This window comes from Danio aesculapii, chromosome 16 (genome assembly GCF_903798145.1).
Source record: "Danio aesculapii chromosome 16, fDanAes4.1, whole genome shotgun sequence".
NCBI classification, from domain to species: domain Eukaryota; kingdom Metazoa; phylum Chordata; class Actinopteri; order Cypriniformes; family Danionidae; genus Danio; species Danio aesculapii.
In genome coordinates, this window is record NC_079450.1 from 21,998,513 (window position 1) to 22,021,116 (window position 22,604).

General features: G+C 35.1%; 1 protein-coding gene across 1 annotated transcript; it reads left to right on the forward strand.

The window, feature by feature from the left end:
- The first annotated feature begins 842 nt into the window (after nt 1–842).
- Nucleotides 843–21,427, forward strand: serinc2l (serine incorporator 2, like). Its single transcript, XM_056476129.1, has 10 exons — nt 843–1,001; nt 5,026–5,187; nt 5,268–5,455; nt 5,561–5,640; nt 9,291–9,428; nt 9,513–9,682; nt 11,651–11,741; nt 14,762–14,912; nt 16,641–16,850; nt 20,328–21,427. The coding sequence occupies exons 1-10, from the start codon at nt 963–965 to the stop codon at nt 20,464–20,466; spliced, it is 1,368 nt and encodes a 455-aa protein (XP_056332104.1). The 5' UTR covers nt 843–962; the 3' UTR covers nt 20,467–21,427.
- The last annotated feature ends 1,177 nt before the right edge of the window (nt 21,428–22,604 follow it).

The following is a 22,604-nucleotide window of genomic DNA, read 5'->3' on the forward strand; positions in this document are numbered from 1 at the left end:
AATCATGTGACCCACCTTGCATTACTTACATTATTCACTGGAACTAGTTTTTACTATGAATTAAAGCAATTTCAAGGTTATTATGAAAGATATGATTATAGTAATGTTAGGTCTATTTCACAATTGTTGATATCCTCCCAGACTTTGTGTCACCTGTATGTTTATGATCATATATCTACAATTCTTATCTACAAACATCGTATTACACGTTCATAAATTCAATACCATTTACACTCCAATGTCTATTACAATAAGTAAACATGAATATAGGTTAATTACTTCTGCTTGTGAAATCTGGCCTACTTCAAAAGATGGCCATATCATTAATGGAAATTTCAGGTAAGCTATTATTAATCAATACATTCTAATAGCATTATTAATTCAATTAAATTATTATTGAATTAACTTATTTTAAATTAAATTAATTGTTTTAAGAGGAGTATGAATGAGATATGCTTCAAAATAAAAGTTTGAAGTAAAAGTAATTTAGTTTAACGCTTCGAAAAAACTACCTGTACTTTGAGTATTTAAATATTTTTCCTCGCTATAATATAAAACAAGAAAATAATTTATTTTATAATTATTTTTAAGGAATGTAGAATTGTATATGCTTCACAAGGATCTCTTCCGTTCAATTTAACATTTTTTACATGAATTCAATACTACATTGAGCTAAAATATAATGTTGATGTTTCCTTGAGGAATTAGAAGTATATTTGTATAGTACATTACAAAGATTTCTACAGTCAGTTTATAGAGTTTGAAAGCCAACAGTGATGAAACATTGTGCTTTTTTAAATCTGAAGACTTTTATTATGACATTGGCTGAGTTGCCATTTTTTATATTTACCTTCACACACGGAACGAATTGTCAGAACTGAGAAAGATCTCATCATACTGTAATTTTCTGTCAGTTCATCCTCGGAAGATTTGGAGTAGTTTATTTCTTTTTTAAGTGCAAAATGGGAGCCTGTATGGCGTTATGCTCTCTTGCGAGCTGTGTAAGTATTCGGTTTATTTCCCATGCTAATTGAGCTAAGTTAACGTTATCTTCAGACAGCTTCGCTACATCGTTAACCGAACAAAAATACAGAATAAGACTAAGAAAACGTATTATAAAAAATAACGTAACAAACTCCCATACTTGAATAGAAAATGTGTGGTTTTGAAGAACTGCTCGTTGTAAAACGGCAGGACACGGAAGTGTGTTTATATTTACATTTTATAGCAGATACTAATGAATTTTAATACATAACGATGATTTAGTTAACTACCATAATTATAGAAACCGTATGCTTTCATATGACATCATCGCTAAATCGGTAGACCGAAAATACAGAATGATAAGACGTAATATAACGTAACAATAACGCAATAGACGCCGATATGTATAGAAATTGTTTAGTTTTGAAGAACGTCGGAAGTGTGTTTATATTTGCACTTTATAGCAAGTCTTTAGGTTCATACCGAATATTAATTGTTTGATTACCATTACAGCAACCAACATCAGTCAAGACAAATTCATGTTTTATGACACTGGGTGTAGAAGTTTAGACGTAGTTTATTTGATGATTAGCTCATAATCAGTCAGGTTAAACAGGTTTAAACAGTTAGATTTCGTAAATGAGAGTAACACCTTTTAGCAGTAATCCTGCCTATTTTTCATGAACAGAAATGTAGACAATTAATTTGGTTTAGTATTTGAAGTGTATAGAAGAGAAGTTCTGGTCTATTTCTAAGGTATAAAGTTAGTTTGAGGTGATTTCTGAATTAGAGATCTGATACAATATCTTAGGATAGCTATTGTGTGTAATATGCGTTATTTCCAACACTAAAGTTGTTCATTGGAAAAAGAAGATGAAAAAATGACTTTACAGGAAACCATACTAGGTTAAATATTACCAGGGGGGTCTACTTTTGTATGCTAGTTTTAGGATAAAGGTTTCCACAAAACTATTATGAAAAACATCTTGAGTTTCATCAGTTAGTAGATCGAGTTTTTCATTTGGAATCCTTGATATGCTGCTTGACCTACTTTCTGTTGCTGTTTATTTCACAGACTCTCTACAGTACTTGTTTTATTACAGTACTCAAATATAGCCAGAAATATTCCCTCCACTTTACATTATAGTTATGACTGATTACAGTAAAAGCAGTGTTTTCAACACGTATCATTTGTTCCAGTAAGATTCACCTTTTCTTATCTCTTCTCTGAACAGTCTAGAATCCTAGTTACTTGTTCAGTCATGGAGCTTTTGACAAATCTGAGTAACTATGGCATTTTTTGTAATGCTTGGACATCAACAGCTGTGTTCAGCTGACCGGCCATTCTTAGCATGAGTAACCGTCACAGTGAATTTCCTTAGTTTAACTTTTATAAAGAATGCATGACTGCATTTATGGGGGTCAAAGTCTTAAACAGTGATTTCCAGACTGTTTCTTGCCTAAATGAAGTCAACAAACCCTTCTTCCTTCTTCTCTGTCTATACATATTCATTCATAAATGTCATTAAAAGGCAATGCAAGATTATAATGTTCTATTCATTTACAGTAATGCTATAAAATGTTTCAGGCTTTCATAAAGAGAGTGTGTCTGGTGGACCCTGATCATTATCAGTAAGACTTTCCAGAGTTTCGGAGCTAGACTCTCTACTTCATTTGGTAGCCTATATTATTCTAGCTACTACCAAATGTCTACACTACCCGACAGAAGTCTTGTTGTTGATCCCAGTCATAAAAGCAACAAATAAAAATTTTATTTCTAGCTGATTTTCATTTGTAAAAGGGGTCGAAGGTAGATTTTTCCTATGAATCATTTGTTGAACTGAATCCTAATCATCACAAATACTGCAGAAGACCTATAAGGAACCCGCATGGACCCAAGATTCCAATAGATATCAGTCAAGTTTGGTAAATAAAAAATCATGGTTTGGGGTTACATTCAGTATGGGGACATGCAAGAGATCTGCAGAGTGTATGGCAACATCAACAGCCTGAGGTATCAAGACATTTGTGCTGCCAGTTACCCATTAGGAAAGGGCAGATTCTTCATCAGGATAGCACTCCTTCTCATACTTCAGCCTCCACATCAAAGTTCCTTAAAGCAAAGAAGGTCAAGGTGCTCCAGGATTGGCCAGTCCAGTCACCAGACATGAACATTATTGAGCATGTTTGGGGTAAGATGAAGGAGGAAGCATTGAAGATGAATCCGAAGAATCTTGATGAACTCTGGGAGTCCTGCAAAAACGCGTTCTTTGCCATTCCAGATGACTTTATTAATAAGTTATTTGAGTCATTGCAGAGATGTATGGATGCAGTCATCCAAGCTCATTGGACTAATTTAATATTAATTATTTTAATTTCACTGTACCGTGACTTATATTCTATACTGTACATTATTTCTGTCAAGTGACAAGACTTTTGTCTAAGCAAAGTCAGACCTTACTGTCCTAATTAAATAATTAAAAATCAAGGCATGATCATATTTTAAAATGAGATTAATCTAGAGGCCTTTGCCTTTCATATAAGCCACTTCTGATATCAAATGATCAACTAGAAGTCAAGTTATTATTTGTTGTTCCTAAAACTTGGATAAGTGACAAGACTTTTGTCAGGTCATGTAGAGTTTAGTCATTTTAAACAACAAAACCATGCAAGGGCTTATAATTAAGCAGTAATTCTTTATATTTTATGTTATTCATATATATATAAATTGGGTTGAACATATTTTTTTGACCTGGTATGAACTGCATTTCTTTTTACTACTGCTTGTTTATTGAGGATGCAGGAAAACCACCTTCTTGTACTGCATTACAATAATGCAGTCTAGAGGTCATGAATACGTTAACAAGTTTTTCTGCATTGAAAAAAATCATATTTCTCAGCGCTGTGGTGTTTCTTAGAAGGGCTGGTGTTGTACCATAGGAGATATGATTTTTAAAAACGCATTGCTTTCTAATATAATGCCAAGGTGTATGAATGTAGAACACTATCCATCTAAATGCAATTTGTATTTTGTATACAATTTTCAGTTAATACACTTTCTGTCTTATCAGATTTTAACAGAACAAAATAACTTGTTTTCATGTTTTCAACAATCTCTCTCTGTTAAACTAATTTTTAAATTTCATCTGATCTTGTATCAAATGTATGGCTAGATATCATTATTGAAAAAAAGTGGAAAGTAACTAAACTCATTCTTTAATATTATTTGCCAGTAGCAGCATACACATTGAAAATAGCAAAGACTTAAAACTGACTCTTGCAGCACATCCAGTGTTAAATTAGGTAGTTTCCTGTTCATGTAGAATTTAAAGCAGTAGTTCACCATAAAATGAAACTTCTGTCATCATTTACTCATTCTTCACTTCCAAACAGGTTTGAGTTTCTTTCTTCTGTTATACACGAAGAAGGATATACTAAAGCATGTTGACTTCCATATCTTTTTTCCTACTTTTGCTGTTAATAGCTGCTTTTTTCCAACATTATTCAAAATAGAGCAGAATAAAGAAACTTTAAAAATTTAGAGCCACATCCACTTGAGCGTGAGGAAATGGTGTGGATATTTTCGTTTTTGGGTGAACTACTAAATCACGAGTGTAAGACTGAGTACAACTTTAACCTAAAACAAGTCAGTTTTTAATGTTACCTATTGCAGAGTACTGAAACCTGACTGAAATTCTTCATGGATAACATTCTTCCAAGGAAATGAGCATAATGGAGCAAACATAACTTTTTGTAGACCTAAAAGAAAGTTTCAACTGTAAATGGTTCCATAATTTGCTCCTTTTTTGGGTTTAGTTGTGGTTTCTTCATAAGAGGCTTATTAATTTTACTAAATAAGAGTATGTAGATGGAGCCTAGATGCAAAGTGGAGATGATATTAAAGAAGAAGGAGAATAAATAATTTAATTGGCATGGGTTTTTGGTTTATATGTTGTTACTGGTTAGTTATTTAGCAATTTCTGCATTTTAATGGTTTGTAGTGCTAGCAAAATAATAACTTCTCTTCCTTCTGTTTTACAGGCTTCGTGTTTATGTGGCTCTGCTCCATGTCTCCTCTGTGGCTGTTGTCCATCTACTAACAACTCCACCATCACCCGGCTGATCTTCTCTTTCTTCCTCCTGCTGGGCACACTGGTGTCTGTTATCATGATCTTGCCTGGCATGGAGACGCAGCTTCGCAAGGTGGGCCAATTCTCAGTCCTTATCAACCTCACATTTGCTTTCAGTGCAAAATGTTAATTAGTTTTTTATTATCTCTTCAGATTCCTGGTTTTTGTCAAGGGGGAACCACAATTCCAGGCATCGAGAACCATGTTAACTGTGACGTCATTGTCGGCTACAAATCAGTCTACCGCATGTGCTTTGCTATGGCTTGCTTCTTTTTCTTGTTTTTTGCCATCATGATTCGTGTAAAAAGCAGCAAAGACCCTCGTGCGGCTGTTCAGAATGGGTATGTCTGACTTATAATTCATGTACTGTTATTTTGTTTTTCCATTGTTATTGCAACATTGTGTTTTTAAAAGCCTGATTGTATCATTGACTGTTTTGTCAACAGGTTCTGGTTCTTCAAGTTTCTGATCTTAGTTGGCATCACCGTCGGAGCCTTTTTCATCCCGGATGGAACATTTCATGACGGTGCATATTTTGGTTAAATAATTCCTTTAGCAGCACTTACTGTAATAAGCTATTTGCATCTCTATATATTCACATACGGAAGTGCATAGCAATGACAACATGACGATGATGTTAACTCTAAATGCAGCAATAGTGATGATGAGGTTATTCTGGGAAGATATTGTCAAATTTCAAGGAGGCCTCGAAAACGCCTGGTTTCCTTCAGGGAAGAAGTCCATTACTTTTTAATGACTGTTTTGAATGTTATGAGATGCGTGGGAAAAGGCCGTATTGAAAGTACAATTGGATGTTATTATTTTTTTATTGCATATTACATTAGCAGTGAGAACGCATTGTTACTGCCTTGCCAGAATTCTCAGGGTGCTGAATTAAAGATGCAGAATGTTGTGTTCAGAGATCATGTAACTTTTGACTTTAGCATGCTTCATTCCGAATCAAAGTATAAAAATGCAGGTCCTTCAGAGAAGCATGTTTTATTAAATGTAGATATAAATTTAGCTTAAAGCAACAAATCCCTATGAAATGTTTCTTGCTGGAAATCATGAAGCTAAAGCTTAATCTCCTCAGCAAAATCTCAGATGTCCAGATAGTGATTCATCTTTGATGAGTCATTAAAATATTGGTGTCCAGAATTCATTAAGCTCAGACTGTTTTGTAAAACGTAAGTTTTTTTAAAGATTAGCTTAAATGTGTGAAATAAAAAAAATAGTGGTCATAACTAGGCCCACATGGAATCTGCACGCAGAATTCCGCAGATTTTTAGCCCATCATTAATTCTGTTTATTTACTTGAGTAAATGTGTGTAAATCTATATTTATTCAGTTTTTAAATTAATTACAGTAATATTATTGACTAATATGAAAATGTTCATCTGATTTATGTACAATGCAGTTTGTACAGTAATATTTTCTGTCTTTTAGTAGAGATATTATATGAGAAACTTGCTTTGTTTGCCAAATAAAGTGAATCTAATTGGATTTACATTTTAAACATTAAATAAAAGTTAAAAAATATATTATTTTTTTATTTTGTATATTAAGGTTTTAGTTATGATAATAATTCTGCAGAAATTCACAGATTTTTACAAAAATTCTCCTCAGAAATAGCAAAAAACTTCCGCAGATTCCATCTGGCCCTAGTCATAACTGACTATTTAGATTTAGTTTTTCGATTGAAATGAGAAGAGGCTGAGACCTGGAAACAGTATTCTTAATATCACAATTTAACCAGAGGATTTTCTTATTTATTTTTTAATTCAAATCAAATGACTTACAAGTAAATACTAGTAATTTGTGTAATTACCTGAATGTAATAATTCATGTAATACACAGCGTGTGTAGAATGTTTTCTAACATTTAAAAGTCCTGTATGTAAGTTTTTGACTCTTATAAAGCATAAAAATACCATAATAATTTGCAGATATTTAAGAAACATGCTAAGTGAACATTCTTGTTTATCTAAAAAACAATGCTGAAGTCAGTTATTCTGCTTTGAAAATGTGCATTACGTGCCAAAACGCTGTCTTTGTTTTGGTTCTTATAACCCGCCCACTGCCACTTTAGCCAATTATATTTCAGCACCATGGGTTGCCTTGGTATAAAACCTCGTAAATCATTAATTCATTCAGATAAGCTCTCAAAGCATGCGCCCGTGAACGAAGTGCGACCTCCGGTGGACAGTACAGACTCCGAAAGGAGATGTAGATTCAAGGCTCTATTTTGACGATCCATGCGCAAAGTGCAAAGCGCAGGGCGCAAACGCATTAAGGGCGTGTCAGAATCCACTTTTGCTAATATAAGGAAGGAAAAATACACTTTGCGCCGTGGCGCATGGTCTAAAAGGGTTTAAATTATTTTCTTAATGAGTTATAGGTGTATTTTGAGAAAAAACAATCAGTCTCATCTCCCTTTCCCTTTAAGAGTCAGTTGCATCGCGCCATAGCACATTTGCTATTTACATGGCGTCAAACATCAAAACGACTCTTGCGTCAAGCTGAAACTAGGAAACTACCATTGCTATTTGCTTAGTGCACATTTGCTATTTACATGGCATCAAACGTCAAAACGACTCTTGCGCCAAGCTGAAACCAGCAAACAACAATTGCATCGCGCCTTGCGCCACATTGCACTGTGTGTATGATAGGGCCCTCAGAGTTCCACATGAGGTTATCAATTATCAAATAATATAAATATTACAATGTAAACTTTAGGTGAGCAGATTACATCGTTACCCCGTGTCCTAACAACACGATACGTGACTAGATTTGCAGTGATAAGCAATTTGGCTGTTCGCACTAGACGAAACACGACAGAAATTTAAATCCAGCCATTCAGAAGCACATAATAGTGCACTCACTCACAAAATGGTAAGGTTTACAATCTAATTAATGCATATTAAATCTCTTTAACATTATTAAATGTAGATACTGAATCACATGTGTTGGTTTACATTATTTCACAGTTCTAAATTTCATTTTCCAATGGTTTATTTTATTTTCAAGATCTGAGGTGAACTGTCAGCTGCTGCTTTCAGTAGTATGACAAGAAATGTCAAGTAAAATGGCATTCAAACTCACATTTTTAGCATTTAACACTGAATAAAGCACATGAGGTTTACCTGCGGTGATCATTGTCAGTTTTCTGTTGTTCACCTGTGAGCAGTAGAAACCATTTCTAATATATCAGTTCGCGGTATTGGTCAGAACAAAAACTTAATTCAATATGGAAAATATTCCATCACGTCTTGTTGCTTTTATATAGAACACGATTTAAATCAGCCTTTAGGCTCGATCATCAGACTCACTCCTGTTGGTTCTCAATCTGGCAACATGCAATCCAGGAGTGCAATACCTAGTTCAAACACTGGCGGTCAAACTCACATACTGCATATTTAAGTAAAGAATAATAATCAAAAGTAATTAGTAATATTTTTATAGACGCTAATACTTTAATTTAGAAGGTTGGCTTTTAGTGTTACAAAATATTTAAGAAGCAACACAACATCTTTTAACATTGATTATAGTAAAAATGTCTTTTAGAGCAGCAAATCATATTTTTTGGTATAAATTCAGAAGCATCATGTTGAACCATAGCCTAAAGCAGTGGTAGGGAACCCATGGCTCGCGAGTCACATGTGGCTCACCAGCTGTCTCCCTTCAATAATATTTTAAAGTTAAAAAAATTAAACCTGCCACTAGATATCAGTTTCCTATTAAAAATACAATAACAATTCCCTTTTTATTATAATTTTTTACAGCAAAATGACTAAGAACTCAGTTTACAATAAAAGGTTCGTCCAATGTGCGAATGTGGCTCTGTGTAATAACTTGAATCACGACGCCAATAAAGGGCAAACAACTTGCATTTCTATGGTAACCTCGTGCATGTAAATGATTGGTGTGAAATGAGTGGTGATGGCGAAAAGATTTAAAAGAATATGAAATGGCTCTTTGCTGAAAAAAAGTTGACCCCTGGCCTAAAGTAATGACTGCTCGTTCAGCTTTAAAATTTATAAAAAATAATAAAAAACATATTAAGTAAATGCCATATTGCTGACCTTGGGAAGGGTACTTTTTTCAAAAACGTAAAAAATAATCTTAAAAACATCATCCAGTCTACTGAAACACAACTTCTCTTCATGTTTTGCCACAGTTTGGTTCTACTTTGGTATTGTGGGTTCTTTCGCATTCATCCTGATCCAGTTGATCCTCCTGATTGACTTTGCCCACTCCTGGAATGAGGTTTGGGTGAGAAATGCTGAGGAAGGCAACAGTAAATGTTGGTTCTCAGGTACGTATTGTAGATTCTGTTCATCATAATAGGCTTGCAGGTGTGTCTTTGAGAGAAACATGAGACTATTTACTGTACCCACAGGTCTGTTGTTTTTTACCATCCTGCATTACGCCCTGGCCTTTGCTGCGATTGTGCTGTTCTATCTGTACTATACCAAACCCGACAACTGCACTGAACACAAGTTCTTCATCAGCTTCAACCTTATTCTCTGCGTCATCATATCTGTGGTTTCCATTCTTCCAAAAGTGCAGGTAAAGTGTATCATGTGTCTTGTGATTATTGGAGTCATTTTTGTTTCTGATCCAAAGACTTATTTATTCAAATGACTTAAAGCAAGACTCCAGTTAACAACTCACTGTTTCAAATAGTCTGTTCAGAGTAATTCTTAAGTTGAAGGTTCTGTATGTAGATTTTTTACTTTTCTAAAGGATAAAAATACCATAATATATTTAAGAAATATGCTAAGTGAACATGCATGTTCATCTAAAAAACAATGCTGAAGTCAGTTATTCTCTTTTGAAAATGTGCGTTTGGTGTCAAAATGTCAGACCATGTTTGGATCTCTATAACCTGCCCACTGCCAGTTTACTCTATTGAATTTCAGCATTCTGGGTTGCATTTGTGGAAAACATGCAAGATTTAATTTCAGTCTTGAAAACTGCTTCAAGTTATGTAGCCGCAGACAAAAATCTTACCTCTGCAGGACAGTAGCAACCTTCGAAATGAGTCACGTATTCAAAGTTATACAAATCCACATTAGGTGGTTATTACTTAGAAAAATGTTAAAACATTAGCTGAGCTCCTGTTAGTGTTGTCAATCTGGCAACCTGCATTTACGTGGAGTCGTCAGAGGTGAATTTAAACTGCAATATCAATCTTAAATACTGCGCCTTTAAAGGAATGGTTCTTCCAAAACTGAAATATTAATCACACTCAGGTAGTTTCAAACCTTTCAAGGTTTTTGTTTTGTTTTGGATTTTTGAACACAAAAGAAGCCGGTAACTAGTAGGAAAAACAAACACTATCAAAGTCGACGGTGACCAGTTTTCAACATTCATTCATTTTCTTTTAGTTCTCTTATTAATCTGGGGTCGCCACAGTGGAATCAACCGCCAACTTATCCAGCATATGTTTTATGCAGTGGATGCCCTTCAAGCTGCAACCCATCACTGGGAAACACCATACTCATTCACACACATACACTACAGACAATTTAGTTTACCCGAATTCACCTACAGCGCATGTCTTTGGACTTTGGTAAAACCGGAGCACCCGGAGGAAACCTACGTGAACATGGGGAGAACATGCAAACTCCACTCAAAAATGCCAACTTACCCAGCCGAGGCTCAAACCAGCGACCTTCTTGCTGTGAGGCGATCGATTTAACCACTGTGACGCCTATTTCCAACATTTTCCAGAATATCTTCTTTTGTGTTCAACACAAGAAAGAAACTCAAACTGGTTTGGAACAAGTGAAGGGTGGGTAATGGATGACAGAATTTTCAGTTTTGCATGAACTGTCTCTTTAAGGATTAACTGATTCGGATGATTCGGTCAGAGTAAGTCTACAGGTAATGACTGAATTGATTCAAATGACCCAATAAGAATGAGTCTGCAATCGACTATTCACTCATTCAAATGATCTGGTCATAGCAAGGTTGTAGATAACAGTTCAGTCATTTAATATTAAAGTACAAAAAAACTAAAAAGGGTCCTTAAAATAAGTAATAATAGTAATCAGTAATTATACTGAAGTGATATTTTATCAGGGCATGTTTTACTCGAATACTTCATACTGTAAGTATTTCATTCACCTCTGATTACACCTCTAATGACATTTTAAGGGGCATTAAGACCTTGAACATAAGGCAACAACTATGAAATGTCAAAACTGCTTTAGCTAGCTTTTTCTAAATATGTGTTTGGCTCGACACATAAATCCTGAGATGAATGCTGATTTCTAATGTGCATAACAAAACAGCTTCTTCGTTGTACTGAAGGTCATCTACTGTTTACATTAGCCTCCAGCTTTTGTTTTTTAAGGAAACTTCTGTTTCCTTATTTGCATACGGAATATCAATGCTGGCTTGCCACAACACACACAAGCTTTCTGCACTGTGCCAGCCATTTTATTTTCAGTTGTTTTATACAAGCATTGCTGGGTAGACCAAACGTGATGAGTGCTTATCTGAATATGTTTGTTTATGTGTGCGTTTTAGGATGTCTCACCTCAATCTGGACTGCTTCAATCCTCTATTATCACTCTGTACACCATGTATGTCACCTGGTCTGCCATGACCAACAATCCTAGTAAGTCAAAACAGATTCTCTAAAAAAATATGTACGATCTGACTGAATGTCTTTGTTACCTGTTTTCTTTTTAACGAGCTTCATTTGGTTTCTACTCGGGTTGATGCGATTTTGGTGAGTTTTGTGATATAATAAAAACCAGATGCTCAGTATGTATAGTTTCCTTATGCTTATTGCCAGATAACGCCAAATTATCCATTAGAATCCACATTATAATGCCAGATTAAGTACCTGGTACAAAATGATTGTTCACCCAAAGCTAAAAATTCTGTCATTTATTCACCCTTTACTTGTTTCAAACTTTAATTAGTTTCTTTCTTCTGTTTAACACAAAAGAAGATATTTTTGGGAAAAAGCTGCAAACCTGTAACCATTAATTTCTATAGTATTTGTTTTTCCTACTATTGGAGTCAATGGTTTCAGCTTTGTTCAAAATATCTTCAATGTAAATTTTTTGTTTTTGGGTGAACTGTCCCTTTAAGAGGTGTTTGGGTCAGTTAGATCACAAGTCATCTATTTTGTCCACTTTATCCACTTTCTGGATTTCTTTGAAGGTAGGTTGGAAGTTTGTATTCAGGTAAAAAAAAAAGGGAAATAAGCCCATGTTTAACCACTTGTGGTCGAATCTACACAAGCACATCGTAAAGGAATAGTTCACCCAAAAATTCAAATGTACTCACTATTTACTCACCCTCAAGTGATTCCAAACCTTCAAACTTTAATGAGTTTCTCTCTTCTGTTCCAGCAGCCACACAACATCATAAGACATTAATATTAGGTTAGATTTAGGTCATGACGTCAGGTGAATGTCTAGACAGCATCTAAGGACAATGCTATTTTGATGTTCAATAATGACGTCAAATGACGTTGATATTTGGTTGATGATATTTGGATTTTGACCTAAATCCATCGTCGAGCCTACATCTTAATCAGTGTCATATTGACGTCAAATACTGATATTTATTCATCAGGTATGGCAACCAAAATCCAGCATCTGATAGATGTCATAGTGGTAACTTCCATATAACGTCAAGCTGTAACATCATTAGACATTGATATTTGGTTGATTTTAGGTTGTGTTGTAAAGTGATCAAAATCCAACATCCTAATCAACGTCATATTGACGTCAAATACCAACATTTATTCGTCAGATATGGCAACCAAAATTGTACGTTTGATAGATGTCATAGTGGTAACGTCTACACAACGTCAAGCTGTAGTATCGTTAGACGTTCATGGTTTCCGCTACATTCATTCTTCCATGGAATGAATGAATGAATTTCATCCCGCCACGGCTACATTACAGCTTCTCATTCAAAACATTCTATTTTTTTAATAGCGGGTGATAATCACACCAGAACGTATTAAAAGGTAAGTGAATTATAACAGCGCAAACTTTTCTGTAACCATAGTAGTGCTGTGCGTCATTTGCTTAACCCTTTAAGGTTACTTGCTGACTGGCTGACTGTGACCGGTGCGTGATGTGTGAGGCCAGCAAACATGATGTATAGCCGTTTTACTTTATTTCAGGACGCATTAATAGCAGAGGCATTCATAAATATTCCTAGCAAATCTAATAATTGCTGGAGACATACTCGCTACATAAACGCACTAAATCACACCTCAGCAGCATTTATCTGAGAGCGCACAAGAAGATCTGATCGCTCTTAAATCGGCTTATATTTGAGGGGGGCGTGCAAGAAGTTTTGTGCACGAGCAGAAAAATCGGCGCGCAAGCAAGGAGATCCATTTGCTCGTGGGCTATTACATAAATGCGATCTCGACTTCTAATACTGCGCTCACGACATTTGTCATTGAAATACCATCACAGGTAGTTGGTAGATCTGTGTAAAAACGGCCTGCCGCCACAGCTGGAAAAAATCCTAGAGGAAACACTGACGTTGATTTTAGGTTGTGTAGGAAAGTGACCAAAATCCAATGTTGAACCTACAACTTAATCAATGTCGTATTGACATGAAATACCGACATTTATTCATCAGGTATGGCAACCAAAATCCAGCGTCTATTAGATTTCATAGTGATGACCTCTACATAACGTCAAGCTGTAACATTATTAGACGGATATATTTGGTTGATTTTTAGGTTGTGTTGGAAAGTGACCAAAATCCAACGTTGAGCCAACATCTTAATCAACATCATATTGACATCAAATACCGACATTTATTCGTCAGGTATGGCAACCAAAATCCAGCGTCTGATTGATTTCAGTGATAACGTCTACACAACGTCAAGCTGTAGCATCATTAGATGTTGATATTTGGTTGATTTTAGGTTGTGTTAGAAAGTGACCAAAATCCAACGTCAAGCCAATATCTTAATCGACGTCATATTGACATCCAATACCGACATTTATTCGTCAGGTATGGCAACCAAAATCCAGCATCTGATAGATGTCATAGTGGTAACGTCCACACAACTTTAAGCTATAACATCATTAGACGTTGATATTTGGTTGATTTTTAGTTTGGACATTGATGTTTGCCTGACGTTGGGTTCTGACATCAACCCAATTTTCATTTCCAGACAAAATGCAACATACCCACAACGTTGGGGTAAAGCATCAATCTGACATCATGTTGATGTCCTGTGCTTGCTGGGGTTAAACACAAAAGACAATATTTTAAAGAAAGCTGAAAACCTGTATCCATTGACTTCCAGAGTAGGAAAAACAAATACTCAATATTTTCCTAAATATGTGATCAACAGAAGAAAGAAGCTCATTAAGGCTTGAATGAACTAAATGATGTCAGAATTTTCATTTCTGGGTGAACTATCCCTTTAATACCAGGTGTAAACAGTCTTAATTTAACGCGCTATCCCAACATTGTGTTAAGGTTGTAGCAAGTACCCAATAGCAATCTACATATGCTTTAAGTGTGTGATTAGCTGTTTAATTGCAGTCTTTTGTAGTTAAGTATCTGATTAATTGCTGTAGTTATATTATAACAGCCTTCATTTGTTCACTTGTAAACCTTTCATTTGTCCTGCTCCACCTATAGATCGTGAATGTAACCCTAGTTTGCTCGGCCTGGTTTCCAATATCAGCACAACGGAAGCTGTTCCCACAAGCTCCCCCGGGACGGTGCAGTGGTGGGACGCTCAAGGCATTGTGGGATTGGTTATCTTTCTCTTCTGCACCTTTTATGCCAGGTAAGTTTTGCTTGTTGTATTGAGCCCTTCTTACTATCTGGATTAGTATATTTAAGCACATTTTGTACATCGCCTGCAGTAGTTTTCCATGCTGATTCATTGCACACTACAATTTGACATTCGCTGCCAATTGCACAGGGGCATGGGCTGATTGATTGATATAGAGTGTCAGATGTTGACATTTGTTGGCAGGGTCCAAAATTAACATTCAAAATGGCCTCAGCAAGTAAGTATCATTAGCTGTTAGCTGGACGATAACTTTCAACTTTGGGGTTTGGTGTAACAATTTTGGTGTTATAAATGTATAATTTATGGCTTTATATGATGTAGAATCTTACTTGTGTTTCTTCCAGTTTCTTTTCTTTTGGATTGTAATTTTATGTATGGAGGAAAACCATATTCTTATATTATGGTTCTCTGGATTTTCTTAGTATGTGTTTGTGTAAAATAACAAAGGTTTTCATTTGTTTTGATTTAAAAATCAGGGATATTTAACATCATCTGAAGTGAAAACATTGGTATTGTTTTGTCTAAAAATGAATATAAACAGCTTTTTTGTAATTTTGAACAAATGTTATTTTATATTAGTGCTGATTATTTTTTTCACTTTAAGTGTGTGTAATGTGTATATTCATTATGTGTATATATATATTTGAGAAAATGTTTATTGATATTTAGATATAAAATATATATGTATATGATACAAATTATATTTAAATTTAAATGTCTATTTAACAAAATTGTTTTGTATAGTTTTATCACAAATACATAATAAATAAATATATATATATATATATATATAGAGAGAGAGAGAGAGAGAGAGAGAGAGAGAGAGAGAGAGAGAGAGAGAGAGAGAGAGAGATAGAGAGAGAGAGAGAGAGAGAGAGAGAGCGAGAGAGAGAGAGAGAGAGAGAGAGAGAGAGATAGATAGATAGATAGATAGATAGATAGATAGATAGATAGATAATGCAATAAAACAAACTTCATTTGGATGTAATTAATCCCAATTAATTTTATATTTTTAAATATTACCACTATTTTATATAATAAATATAATTTAAGAAAACGCATGCAATTACAAAAAACGCCAGAAATTTGAGAAAATATTGTCAGAACACGTGCTGCAAAATCCCACAACGCATACACATTTTTAAAAAACAATCTGCATTTTCACACAGCGCAAACAATTAATAAAACGCGCTACATTTTCTCGCAACACAACAGAAATGTTTCAAGGAGACCGTAAAAAGTGACTTACCCGGCTATTAAGGTTATGGTTGTTTAGACTAATAAATACTAAAGACACAGGAAATGGGATATTAAAATACACACAAAAAACTCACCTTTCAACAACAACTTCACTGAGCAATAGGCAGGGCACAGCGGTGTCCATCACGTTTGTGGGTCTCCTTGAAACATTTCCGTTGTGTCCTTTTTTGTGTTGTGAGAAAATGCAGCGCGTAGATACTGTGCTGAATTATTATTATTATTATTATTATTATATAAACATAGCTTATAACACACGATTGGTACATTTGCGCAATCCTTCTACCACTGGCAAGTGTAACTAAATTTTAAATGCAACAAAAATCAGTAAAGCAAGCTTTCTACCACTCTCTATTGGTACTCTATTCCCCAATCCCCACTCATGGTTAATTAAATATGAATGTGAGGGAAGCAAACATCAGTGTCATGCTAGTGTCCACGTGTCGTCTTCTCTCTCTTCAGCATCCGATCATCCAGTAATGCTCAGGTGAACAGGCTTATGCAGACAGAGGAGGGGAAAGGCGGTGTTGGAGGAGAGGAGGTGGGTGAAGACGGTCTGCGGCGTGTTGTGGATAATGAAGAAGATGGCGTCACATACAATTACTCCTTCTTCCACTTTCACCTCCTCCTGGCCTCTCTCTACATCATGATGACTCTCACTAACTGGTACAAGTAAGTGTTTGTTGTTGTACTTAATAATTTTAACTACTCTCCTGTCATACTTCAAAGCAGGGCTATTCAATTATTTTGTCATGGGGGCCAGTTCATGAAAAGCATCCCAAACGAAGGGCTGGAGAGATATGACTTGCAATATGAGTGATGACACAACAGCATATAAGAGCCCATATGTTGTATTTTTGCTCCTTAAGACACCTACATTGGCTTTTTCTACATTAAAATGTTAATATATTGTATTTTGAAACTACATAATAACAGCGCATTGTACAATATAGGCTTTTTTTACAAACAAATTCAAATGTTGTATTTCAGAGCACAACAAAAGCAGTGCATTGCTTAAGTAGGCTTCTTCTACATTCAGACACGTTCATGTGTTATGTTTTGAACTGCATAACAGATATATATACAATTATGGATTTTGGTTGAATGATTATGTCGTCTGAAGAATAATCATGGTTTCACGGTTATCATGTCTAATGAAAATTTAAGCTTTATATTAGCTAAGTATCTGTTTAGATTAAGTGTTGTTATCATCTGCGTTCATACATACATAATCATTTTAATAATAATTCGTCTAACATATCTTTTGTTTACATTGCACTGAGGCACGCACGACTGTCACCGCTACGGCGTGAGATGTTTCTACTGCGTTGCTCCGCTTGCACCTGCATATTGCCATATATTCTTACATTAGTAATAGCAAACTTGCACACGGAAAAGACGTGATCTGGGAACGGCTCACTGCTATCGTTAATCCGGTTTGTGTGCATATTGGCCTCAGTGTACAAGCTTGGAACTTTAAACTAGCGCACAGTTGGCAACTTGGCATAACTTTGTTTAACGGCAGCAGTTTCGTTCCGTGCAACAGAAATGCGGCTTAGAGAAGCCTTTACGATTAACTAACCATGACGAATTAAAGCGCAGTTAACTGGGAAATCGGCTAATCGTTGCATCCGTAATAACGATATCATTGCATTGTACAAAAGGCCTTTTCTACAAACATCCAAATGTTTTTAGCTGCCCACGCCACTCAAGACAACAAAATAGTTCTAACCAGGAGTGCAAGAGCAGCAAGGGTAGGATGTAGATATAAGTCCAATTGATAAAGAAAACTATGGGTAATATTTACAAATGGATGTATATAATAGACTATAATCAGAGATTTACTGGTAGATGAACATATTGAACAGGTTGTTATTAAAAACCAGGATTATGCAAATATAAATAAACATAATTTACAGGTTGTTAAGCAGGATTTACAAATAGATACGCATGTATATCACACATTTACAAATGTATATGCACATTTAGAAATGGGTATGTGCGGTGTAGTGGAATGATTATGTGCTATATTAAGGCTAATATTAGATATTAGTGCAATGGTTATGAGTGTAAGTTATGTGGAACAAATCTTGAAGAAATGTGAAGAAATTTTGAAGCCTGCACTGGTATTTTTTAACATAATTGAGGTCAATATATATATATATTTTTTTTTTACTTTCCTCCCATCTGCAGACCTGTTAAAACAACTAAGGCATTACATTTTCCACTACTTTCTCCAGTCACAGTTTAAATAGATGAAGATTATTCCAATGAAAATGATTATGATTTATCAACCATAACCATACAGGCCTGTACTGTTCATTTATTCATACAATTACAAGGATTAGAATATAATGGTGGTCTAAATCAGTGGCTCTCAATCCTGATCCACACAGCCCCCAGCTATGCATATTTTATATATTTCTCTTACTGTATCAGAATTTGGATCTATTTGACTATAAGTGCCCTGCGAAGTAGACATCACAGGATATTCTACCATAATTTTAGCTTGAAAACATGTTAAATTCAAAGGATATTGAAAGAGACTTATCACATTATTACAATTAAATCACCTATCACAGTTTGCCAATAATTGAAAATGCTGCAAAGAGTTGTGTAGCTTAAATCTTATTTTGTTATTATTATTATTATTATTTTTTTAATGAAGTTATCTTACGCCAATTTCTCATGCTCAGGGGGAAGAGAGCAGTGAACACTATGTAGGGAACAGTCCGATCTCAACTAGGCATGGGCCGGTATAATATTCTGATGGTATGATAACCTTGGATAAAAATATCACGGTTTCACGGTATTGTGATTACTGCTCTAAAATATATTCTTTTTAAATTTTTCGGTAAGAAGCAAAAACTTTTTTTCCGATTTGAACACAATTGCTGCATCAGAAATCGCATACTTCCATACTATATAGTATGCAAAAAACAGTATGCGAGCCGAGTAATATGTCTGAATTTATAGAATTTAAAAAACAGTATGCGAGAAGTACCCAGATGACTTACTATTACGCTGAGAACCGATGGATGCTACGCTATCCCATGATGCACCACGAGAGAATTCATGAATGGGAGTGAAGCAGCGCAACTGACACAAGTATGTCATGTGATGATGACAAAATGGTGGATGTAGTACGCCCAAGCTCCATTCATACCACTCACATGCATACTGTATAGAACGAACTTTTCTAAGTAGTAATATATTTAAAGTGGTATATTTAAATTCAAATGCAGTACCTACTGAATAGTAAGCGATTTCAGACGCAGCCAATATATTTTATTTTGAGAAACAGTATAAATAATTCAACAGGCTAAATAATTCAAATAAATTATTGATGTCTGCTAACTCCATTAGTTTCAAAAAAGAGATTTCTTTACAATTTAAAATGGCATCTTTACTAAATTAATAAAGAAATAAAAACATTAAAAAAAAATTTCCATATACCGTAGGAAAAGTAAAACCGAAAATGTTGGCGGTTTTAAAACCTTGACTTTTTCAAACCGTGGTATACCTTGAAAACGGTTATTGACCCATGCCTAATCTCAACACAGTTCCTTTCTTGGAACTCTCTTCTAATGATCTGGTCTCAAGCCCTGCTCACACTCTGCGATTTCAGTCACCATTTGGTCATCTGAGACAAATTTGGAAAATCCCAAAAGATTCCTGTTATTCTAAAGTCTGTGGTCTTTGATCGTATTTTTTATATGTTCACCGTCAGCTGCTTAATGGCCTTCGCGATCAAATTTTCCCCCAGAATCTGATGATGCAATCAGCCCAAAAACTTCAAATCACTGTGGGGAAAATGTCAAAACAGTTTTTGTTTTCTGGTTTTATTATTCAGGCACACTATCAGCAAATTGCCACTACAATTTGTTTATGTTTGCCGTGAGGTATCGTGTCAGATTAATGGATGACGTCAAAGTGAGTTTTCTTGCGTTTTTCTGTTTGGTTGTCATTCAGTCTGACATAACAACAACTGAGATCTTATAGTGTGACATCCTACAGTGGTTTAGGATTATTAAAAAATGCACGGTGTGAGGCGGACTTGAATCAGGTGTGTTAAACAAAAGATATTTGAAAACCACTGGTCTAAATGTTGCTAATTTGTTCTGCCTTTTTTCCCATATCTATCTTTAGACCTGACACAACTACTCAGGCCATGCAGAGCACGATGCCTGCAGTGTGGGTGAAGATCTGCTCCAGCTGGCTGGGTTTAGGGCTCTACCTGTGGACACTTGTGGCTCCGGTCATTTTCTCAAATCGAGACTTCAGCTAAGCTTGAGTGGGTGAGACTCTCTCTCTCTCACCTGTTCCAAATACCCATGTTTGTGTTGTGTGAGAAATGGTACAATCTCCATAAACCATTAAATGGCATGATCGAAGGCAATTCACATCTAAAACAAAAGCATTGGTGACTAATCTTAGGTCTGGTAGGTACATTTAAACAAATTGCATGGACAGAAACAAAAGTATATGATGCCATGACACGTATTTTAAAAATATTCAAAAAGGCAATGATTCGCACTCATTAAGTAATTGCTTCGTACTGTTTTTCTTTTTTCTTTTTACATTCTTTGGGTTATTTAAAGACACAAACGTTTCGGCACAATGCCTTCCTCGATGTGACATGTATTTTAAAAACAAAATGTAGAAATGACACTAAAGTCTGTTTAAATCGTTTGGTAATTTGACACGTGACATTATCGACTGTAAAAGTTGCCATTTATCATTAGATTTCCAGTCTCAGCTTGTCTTGACACTTGATGCGCTTAAAATTGTTTTTAAGATAATCATTTCTTAAAATTAACAATTACAAATTTCTTTTAACATTTCAAGTAGTATCTATATCAGTGTTTCCCAACATTATGCCTGAAGGCACATCAAGAGTACACATTTTCAACCTTTTCCTAGTCAAACACACCCGAATCAACTCATCAGAACATTAGAAGATATTCTAAAACAGGAAATAAATGGGTCAGATTAGGAAGACATCCAAAAATATGTACTGTTGGTGTGCCTCCAGAAACAGCATTGGGAATCACTGATCTATACAGTCTTATGCAAAAATTTGGATGAGATGAAAATTGAGATTAAATTAAATGTGTGAAATTAAATTAAAACTGAAAAATTGGCTATGCAAATATTTGGGCACCCTCTCTTTTGTGTGGATTTCAAAACCTGTAGTCACCTAATGTTGACATGAAATTTATTTGAAACAACATGAAATTGATTTGAGTGACTCAGTGAACCTTAACAATCCTTACAGGAGTGCAACCAATCATGAAAAAGGATGTTTAAGATTGCAGATTGCTAGTTGTGCTTCTTATTGTGAACCAGAAAAAAGCAACATGGGAACCTCAAAAGAACTTACTAATGACCTAAAAACTAGGATTATTTTCCAATATGAATTAGGAGAAGGATGCAAAAAGATATCACAAAAGTTTAAAGTCTCTATCTTCATAGTCAAAATATAGTAAGAAAATGGAAGGCAACAGGAACAGTTCTTGTGCAGTAAAGATGTGCTAGACCAAGAAAAAATATCTGAAAGGCAAAAACGAAGAATGGTTACAGACAGACCACAGACCACCTCCAAAAAGCTCCAGGAACATCTTGCTGCTAATAATGTCATTGTACATCGTTCCAATTATGAAAATTATCAGGGGTGGGAAAACATTTGCATAAGACTGTATGCTTTATTAAAGGGATAGTTTGCTCAAAAGTGAATACAATTGTCATAATTTACTCACCCTCTGCTTGTCCCAAATCTATTTGAGTTGCTTTCTTCAGCTAAAGTGAAGTTAAAGCTATTTAGAAGAACGTTGAAAGCCAGTAATCGTTGAATTTTATACTTTTTTCTACTACGGTTTCAAACATTCTTCAAAATGTCTTCTTTTGTAATTATAGTTTTAAAATGATATTTTTGCTGGGTGAAATCCATTGATTCCAATAACATGAAGACAGAGAAAACGCAGTTGCACAAAGTTGTTGTATTGAAGTGATTCTCAAGTGAGCAGCCACTGTGTTCCCACATACAGTATGATGGATAAGTCAAGAAAATAGTTTAGATCATTTTTATTTTATTTTTTGCCTATACGGAGTTGTCAGTCCCCTCAATAATTCATTTCTTAAAGGCCCTGATATATTCACTACGGTGTCAGTCTTGGCTTAGGCGTGAAACCAACTTTAAAATGGCTTTACAACACTGCTGAGAGCAGAGAAAATGAGAACATGACAGTGGTGAGAAAACCGCAGTTAAGAAAAGATCCAATCATAGTGATATGAATATGCTTGCACAAACTCTGCACTCCTGACACATCACTTTTATCACTTTATACAATTAACTGTTTTAATGAAAGTAATTTAATAGTAAAGAAAATTAAAAGTCATTGCTTTCTGTGAGAATTGGTTTTAATT

What these genes read in the sequence shown, in the direction of transcription:
- serinc2l (XM_056476129.1), top strand. Translation starts at nt 963, where the DNA reads ATGGGAGCCTGTATGGCGTTATGCTCTCTTGCGAGCTGT. An exon ending in CGTGCGGCTGTTCAGAATGG is followed by an intron (nt 5,456 to 5,560) that starts GTATGTCTGACT and finishes TTTTGTCAACAG; the next exon opens with GTTCTGGTTCTTCAAGTTTC. An exon ending in TGCCATGACCAACAATCCTA is followed by an intron (nt 11,742 to 14,761) that starts GTAAGTCAAAAC and finishes CTCCACCTATAG; the next exon opens with ATCGTGAATGTAACCCTAGT.